The 8,472-nt window shown below is 37.9% G+C and overlaps 1 protein-coding gene across 1 annotated transcript; it reads right to left on the bottom strand.

The window, feature by feature from the left end:
• Positions 1–2,676: 2,676 nt before the first annotated feature.
• Positions 2,677–7,522, bottom strand: LOC138177662 (olfactory receptor 52E2-like). The gene is made up of 2 exons (XM_069108873.1): positions 7,359–7,522; positions 2,677–3,701 (listed from the first exon to the last, which is right to left on the bottom strand). The coding sequence occupies exon 2, from the start codon at positions 3,617–3,619 to the stop codon at positions 2,684–2,686; it is 936 nt and encodes a 311-aa protein (XP_068964974.1). The 5' UTR covers positions 3,620–3,701; positions 7,359–7,522; the 3' UTR covers positions 2,677–2,683.
• Positions 7,523–8,472: the final 950 nt, after the last annotated feature.

An 8,472-nucleotide genomic window follows, 5' to 3' on the forward strand; every position in this document is an offset into this window, starting at 1 on the left:
TATATCTCCATTTTTTCTTCCACATCCCTCATCACCTCACACAAGAACTACTGCCATAATCTACTGATTGGTCTAACTGCCACAAGCCTCTCCCCACTCTAGTCCATCCATTCAGTTATTAAGGAGATCTTCCTAAAGAACATGTCTGAGCTTATCCCTTATCTAAGATCCAGTGGCTCACTGTCACCTCCAGGATCAAAAACAGAATCCCCTACTAGGTGTTCAGTTATGCATGAGCAGTTCCCGCCCTTGCCTCCCATAACTATGATCGCGCCTTCTGCTCCTAGCGTGAAGCATTTTTGTTCTGACTCTTGGCCATGTATGGAATATTCTTCCTTCTTGTCTCCATCTCCTTCATTTCTTAGCTTTCTTTAAGTCTAAAGTAAAATCACATATTCTAGAGAAATCCTTTCCTGATTCCTCTGAATTCCATTGTCTTCCCTCTGTCGATTATCTCCATCATCCCTCTCTATGTTTTGTTAGTACATAGTTGATTGCATATTGTTGCCACAATGGATTGTAAACTCCTTGAGAGTAGGGAAGTATTTCCATATTAAAGTTATGAGAAAGAAGTGAGTAGAAATATTGTTATGTGATGATCAGTTGTAAGAATTGGAGCATTTTGGTTTGGAGAAGGGAAGATTTGGGCGGAGGGGCATGATAACTTTCTTCAACTATTTGTAAGTCTATCATTTAGAAGCGTAATTTGACTTGTTTTTGTAGTGGTGTACTGGATAGAGGATTAGATTGGTGTTAGGAAGATCTGAATGTGAATTTGGTTTTAAATAATTACTTGCTCTCTGGCTCTAGTAAAATTTAACATCCCTGACCCTCATTTATCTCATCTGTGAAATAAAGTGGATGGAATTTGTGACCTCTATGGTTCCTTTATGCATTAAATTTAGGATCTAATGGGCTAGGAGCCATGGTTAGAAGTTGCAGAGAACAATATTTCAGCTGAAAGTGAAGAAATAATTATAATTTTCAACAATTATAACTATGTCATATAGAGGAGGAGGAAGTGGGGTGCCCTTTTTTGGAGACCTTTAAGTGGAGGTTAAATGACTAGGATTCCTGTCTAGTTGTGATTTAGACCAGGTGGCCTCTGAGATATCTTTTTACTCAGGTTCTCTCATTCCATGATTTGAACTTCATGGACCTATTCAACAGGGAAGCTTTCTATTCTGCTGGAGCCACAGTCCAAGAGTTCTTTTTAGTTCTATTTAGTTTCATGCAAAGGTTTTTCGTCTACACAGAATCATCTCCTCTGCATATACAGTGGTATAGAATGAATACACTAAGTTTTCTTAACCCCTGAACAGAAATCCTTTGTTATTCACACTGCCTTTCCCATTCACCCATTACTTACTTTTTTTTTACCTTCTTACTCTTCCTTACTTTTCTTCTTGAATTCCTATCTATTTAGAAATACCTAGCTTCTCCTCTAAAGGAAAACTATCTCAGTTTCAACTTCTTTCGGTTGGTGTCAGTGGCTTCATGATCTCATATGTTGTCTAGCATTCCTTCACAGGGTCCCTGACCTGCTTTTACTGCTTTGAATAACATAATTGTCTATTGTTTCTTCTCATATGGGCAATTAGGTGGCAAAGTGAATAGAGTTATAGGCCAAGAGACAAGGAGATATAAGTTCAAATCTAACTTCTGACACTTGTTAGCTGTGTGACCCTGGGCAAGTCACTTAAACTCTATTTGCCTCAGTTATTTCAACTGCAAAATTGTGATAACTGCACCTATCTCACAGGGTTGTTGTGAGAATCAAATAAGATTTTTTTTTATTAGAGCACTTAACACAGGGCCTGGCACATATTAGGCACTATATAATACCTCTCTTCCCTTCTCAATTTATTCTTTAGTTAAATATTCCACACCTTTATCTGGAGAATATCCCAGAAACTGACATGACTCCTATGCCTTCACTATTAATTAGAAGTAAATAATAATGGAAAGGACATCAAGGACTGCAAGTTAATCATCCATATGGAATTTTTTTTCCTTGTGGAGAAAGGAAAAAATAATAAACACTCTTAGGATGTAAATAACTTGATAAAAAAAGAGAAACAGAGATGCCAAAATAGTGTACAAATTTGTACATATAAGGGCAAGTTTTTGTTTATTTGTTTCTTTTGGGGGGGATGTGTGTGGAACTAGAAGATAACTGGTGAAAGAATATAATGTGAAGGAATAAGAGAAGGCATGAAAGTAATTTAACAATCAGAGTGAAAATGGGTCAAGGGCCATTAGCTTTAACATTTGAGGTGCTCACAACCAGTGATTGAGGGAAGCCAAGATAAGGCTTTTTCAAAAACTACTAACAGGTGAGGGTAAGGAAGAAGCCATTCTGAATTCAAAAGGCTAATACCATCCCTGACAGGGGCATTAGAGCAGCTATCAGGGTCCACAATATGGACAGTCAGCTCAGAAGAATTAGTCTTATGTTGTTAGAATTCATTACCATGGTGTTCTGGTGGCCAGGCCAATGGGGTAATTAGCTTCTTATAAAATTGTATCACCAGAAGTATTTAAAAAGTGATATCAAGAGAAGAGTTGGGTTATCATTCTTAGGAAGAGGCATATCCTGATATGATCACTATTTTTAGCCTGTGAATATTCCCTAAGCATCCCTGGTAAGTGTAAATTAAAATGTCAGAGTTCCAATTCTGATTTATTTGTTGAATAACATCTTTAATACCTTTTCCCGTATCTGTTTGGTCCTAACACCATAGATGACAGGGTTAAGCATGGGTGGGACAACAACATAGAGATCAGCCAGGAGGATATGGATGTAACGTGGGACATTCCGCCCAAAGCGGTGAGTCATGAAAGAGAATAAGGCTGGAGTATAAAAGGCCAAGATGACACAAACATGGGATCCACATGTACTCAGGGCTTTTAGCCGGGCATCCTGGGAGGGGAGGTGAAAGACAGCTTGGAGAATCAGAACATAGGACATAGCTATAGTTACAATGTCCAATAGTAGAGTCCCAATAGCACACAGGCCATAGACCATGTTGACTCTGATGCTAGCACAGGCCAATCTAGCAATGCCCATGTGTTCACAGTAGGTATGAGGAATGACATGGTTTCCACAAAAAGGAAGTCGAAGGATCAGGAACACAAAGGGAATCACTGTGATAAAAGACCTCACCACCACCCCAATGCCCATCAAGGCCACCACCCTGTTGGTGAGGACAGTGCTGTAATGTAAAGGATTGCAGATTGCCACATAGCGATCATAAGCCATACATGACAACACAACTGATTCCATTCCAGTCAACAAATGAATAAATAACATCTGTGTGACACAAGCCTCAAAGCTGATCTCCCTCAATCTGAACCAAAAGATTCCTAGCATCTTAGGAATGGTAGTTGTGGACAGGCCTTGGTCAATAGTGGCTAACATGGCCAGAAAGTAAAACATGGGCTGGTGAAGTGTCTTCTCAGTCTGTATCACAAATGATATGGTGATATTTCCCAAGAGGGCAATAACATATACAATGCAGAAAGGGAATCCAATCCAGATGTGGAAATTTTCCAGTCCTGGAATTCCCAGTAATATAAAAAAGGGAGGATGGAATTGAGTATCATTGGAATGGGGCATCCTTTTTGTAGTCGCAGATTGCTATGGTCTTTGCTGAAGAACTTTCAGTCGTCACACGATATCACTTCATGCTTCTGTATTCCTAGAAAGATATTGGAAAAATTTGTTTTTTTTAATACATTTAGAATAAAATAATCTCAGAATCTGACAGGATTTCAGAGATTAGTATGTCATAAAACCCTTGCCTGAACAGAAATCTGCTCTATCAAGTACTTAGCAAGTAGTGACACAGAATCCAACTAAATTCCCCAAGTGATCTGTAACTCACTGTCTCCCAAGTCAGGCTATTCCCCTTTCAAATAGGCCTACTTCTCATGAAGCTGATATTTACATTGATTCAAATTATTCAAATCATGAACCTCTACCAATGTTACCAAGTTCTGCTCTTTAGAAATTTTTTTGCAGGACAAGCATCCAATATTTGAAAAGAGTTATCATGTTGTACCCAAGTCATTTTTTCCCCTCCAACTAAATATTCTATTTCTTCCACCTACCCAGGAAAGGATTCAATTCTTGTCAATATTTCCTGAAAGTGCTCCAATGTGTCCAAGTCAGCACAATGACACTATTCATTCTTACATATGACATCTAAAATTGAACATAATATTACAGATTGTGCTTCACCAGAGTAGAGTACAGTTACCCTATCACCTCCCTCCTATTTCTATTAAATCAGTTTAAAGTTAAATATAATTTTTGTTATCTATTCCATAATATTGACTTATAGTGAGCTTGTATTCCACAAGGAAAAAAATAAGAATTTTTTTGATAATCACATTCTCCCCTAACTATATTTATAGATTTTTTTTAGCAATAGTATGAAACATTTACACTTATAAGTATTTCCTTTTATCATATAAGATTAATCTAATTCTTTTCTCATCTTGAATTCCTTTTGAAACTTGACAATCATTCGGTGTGTTAATTAGTCTTTCAATTCTGAGTCATTATTTAATTATGCAAACCTGAATGACATGATCCCTTATTTCACTGATAAAAACATATTGAACAAGGAATTTACCAGGAAGACTGAGCCACCTCCATTCAATTTAATTGTCAGCAAATGTTATTAAGGTCTCATCAGGTTCAGTATCCTATATCAGTATGAAAATAACACTATAAGATCTGTTTTACCGCAGTATCACATGGGAGAGATAATAGTTTTGGGTGAGATGGGAATACATTCTTAGCTATCCATTACCATAATCCATCTAAATCACTAAACCACCAGTGTACCAGAGGGAAGAGGACATGGGTAAGTGGGACAAAAGCACCTCATATGAGTTCACAACCCTATGACATCCCAAATACATCGATCATTGATGTGACAAAACTAGATAAAAAGTTCTATAGCAGGTTCTATGACTTAATCATCTTTTTCCAATAAGTCCCTTCAAAATCAAAAGTCAGAAAGGCCTATAAATTTGGAAATCTAGTTAAAATAACCTGTCCAGCAGGTAATAGGGAAATTTTGCTCCCTCAAGTCTCTATCCTCCATGTAGGAATGTCTACAAAGAAGCCTAAAGAATAAAATGAAAGAAATTTTACTTTTGGTAAACTATATCCAGCCCTCATCTTGAATATTGTGCTCAATCCTGGTCACCATATTTTAAAAACAGTATTGAAATATACTGTGCCTACAGGAGGAAGAGAATAATTTCAAATGACTTTAAAGAGTCAAAAAATATTAGTTTAAGGAAGTATTGATATTTGGCTTAAAGAAGTTAAGATTTAGTTGATGAATTCAGTTTTCAACTATTTTAAGGGCTGTCACATAGAAAGAATAACCACATTATCACAATGAACAGAACTAGGAGAAATCATCTAAAGGTATAAAAAATGTATAAACATTCAAATATGTTTCTTTTTTGTTTGCTGTAAACAAACAAACACAGGGTCCTTAGCATTTTGGTGCTTTCAGATATCCTTACTCACTAGTGCTAGTATGAAGCTCAGAAGTTATGGCCATGCTTTTACTTATGTCTCTGTTGTGTCTCTATTTTGTCATCTTTTCAGATAGAGAAGATTAGGGCTTCTGATATCCTTGTGAATTTCAAAAGGTCAGGAAAATGAACCAAGCAGAAATCCAGGAACTGGAATTCATTTAAGGATCTACCAGAAGCCAGACAGTGAAGAACAGAGATATATTAACATGTTGCTTGATCTACTCTAGCAGGGACATATACTAATCCATCCATTAACCATGCTGCATTTGGAAGTTTAATTGAAGGGATGAACATTATGTAGAAACTATATTAAATCTCATTCTTTTCTCCACAGAGCCTGAGATGGTGTAGGAAAAAGTGCACATTCACGAAGTTGAGGAAACTATAAATTTGCTAAATTTTCTTGGTAAATGTCACTCTATAAAAGTTAATGTTAATGTTAATTAGGTAAATGAAAGTGGATAATTTCTCACTAATGTTTAGCAATAGGGAGAGTCCCCTGGAATGGGGGCTTGAGACAATAATTTTAGGTAGACAAGCCCTCCACCACTCATTCTGTTTTAAAATGTCCAAGAAATATAAAGAAAATCAAGGCACAATTTTTGAAATAGAGGAGGAAAGGTAGAGGAAATAGGCATAAATCATCAGGCAAAGAATTGGAAACCATTTCCCAATGTCTGAGGAAAGACATTTCTCTGAGACATTTGACTTTGCAGATTCACTTTATTCTATAAGTTTTAGTCAGTTACTCACAATGGAAATGAGTTTTTAAGTTCTTTCTTTGGAAAAATAAAAATTAAAAAAATAAAATTCTTAGCGCCAGAAGTGAACTTAATATTTGATCCGATATTCTACTCTGGGTGAAAAAGGTGATGTAAAAGAATGGCTTCTAGATTTGGAGGTAAAACACCTGGCTCTACTTCTCACTACCTGTGTGGTCTTCCACAAGTCACTTTCCCTTACGGAGGCAAGTTTGGCATATAGAAAACGTGGGGGTTGAACTCAGTGACTTTCTAAGGTCACTTCCAGCTCACAATCCATATATGAATTTAAACATCCTATGGGAATTACCACTTCAGCTTTCTTCACTAGTCATTTAGTCATAAAGGCAAAGCTTTATTAGGAATTGTTTTTTTCCTATGCTGAGATTTTTTTTATCTGCCTTTCTGTAGTGTCTTCCTTTCTGTTTTGGGTTTTCCCTTCTGGGTTTACAGAGGATAAACCTGTTCATCTGTTCCTTCCTTTACATTTTCCCTATAAATCATTTAAATAAAAACAAAAAAAATGTAATGATCAATGGTTTTTATTTCATATTCAAGGAAACTTCTATACCATCCCCCGCCTTTTTGCTTTCTGCAGAAAACCTTTCTTCCTTATGCCATTCACTACTTACTCTGGACCCCATTCCTCCCCAAATTTTTCAGTCCTTTCACAATATGATCTATTCCCCTCCCTTTGCCTACATAGAACAGTTTCAGAACTATGTTGAAGGTAAAAAGACGTGAAAATGCAACTCATATCTTTCTTTGCAGAGGTGGGATGTCTATGAATGTGAAACATAGCATATACTTATCACAGTCAGTCTGATGATGAGCTTTACTAAACTATTGTGTTTTTTTTCCTTTCTTTTCATTCTGTTTTAAAATGTACCATTTATTGGGCAGCAGGAGAGAGGTTACATTTAGAAATGAAAGCAATGTAAGATCAAATATCAATAAACATTAAAGAAATGAATAGATGAAACTTCTAAGGTTAGAAAAAATAATAAAACAGGTATCCATTGTTTGACTCACCAAGATTGATACCAGAAGGAAATCTTGTATCTGTCTTGACATCATTCTGTTGATCTCTGAATAAGTATGAGGAGAGAAGCTTTCTATTGCTGTAAAAACCACTGAATGGCTTCAGCCTTTAAACTTCTGAACCCTCCCTAGGGTTTGGGAAAGGGGAAGAACCCAATTCCTTTAGGCAGGTTTTAATAACCAACAAACACTCTGGCCAACAGGGAGCCATTGTTGATTCATCTCGGACGTGGCTTCAGGGCTGGAGAGTGATGACAGAGGGTCTACTTCTGAGTCAAGAAGTTAACAATCTTCTCCAAATAAAGTATAAAAAACACGTGAGGTAATTTAGTGGAAGGGCCAGGATTCAAAAAAATGCCTAGGGGGAAATGGAAGTAGGAGCTGGGTGTACATGCCTGACTTTTCCCCAGGCATAGGGAAAGCAATACTCTGTACAGAAGGCTTAAGAAACAGGGAAATTGAGGGGGTGGAGTCAAAATGGTGGCATAGAAACAGGACTTCCGCATCCCTCCAGCTTCCACCTCCTCCAATTAATGTGAAAAATGACTCTAGACAAACTTTGGAGCTACAGAACCCACAAAATGACAAAGAGAAGCTAATCTCCTGCTGAAGACAGCCCAGCAGGCCAGTAGGAAGGGGCCAGCTCAGCACTCTGGCAGCCCAGCCCAGGCCGAATCTAGCCAGAGATTTTAGCCTCTCAGTGGCCTGACCAGCAGCTGGCTGGAGGGACTTCAGATCACCAGCAGCTGTTTTGGTTTCCAGAATTATCAACACATAGGGGCCAAAGACAAAGTGAGAAGTCAGTGTAGACTTTGAAGGAAGAGGGAATTTGGGAGTGCAATACAGCCTTTGCACCCGGGGGAGAGGCAGTTGAGGCTGCATGGACCTGTGCTACTACCTGGATGCTTCAGAGCCCCTGGCCTGCAGATTGTAGGGGGACCAAGTAACCAGTCTGAGGAGTAATTGCTCTTGCTTTAACCTGCTTGGATCTAGATAGTTGTCTAGGGTAGAGTTCCTGGGATGTGTGACCAGTTTGCCAGAGCATGTGAATGCTTCAGAGAGGGCACCCAACTAATAGCTCCAGAAGCTGTGAAAACCACAGTGT

This window comes from Petaurus breviceps, unplaced genomic scaffold, assembly GCF_028583685.1.
Source record: "Petaurus breviceps papuanus isolate PSGF00001 unplaced genomic scaffold, PetGlider_PUasm1.0 90444, whole genome shotgun sequence".
Taxonomy (NCBI): domain Eukaryota; kingdom Metazoa; phylum Chordata; class Mammalia; order Diprotodontia; family Petauridae; genus Petaurus; species Petaurus breviceps.

Bases quoted from the DNA above. Each gene is read 5' to 3' on its own strand.
- LOC138177662 (XM_069108873.1), bottom strand. From the start codon at position 3,619: ATGCCCCATTCCAATGATACTCAATTCCATCCTCCCTTTTTTATATTA.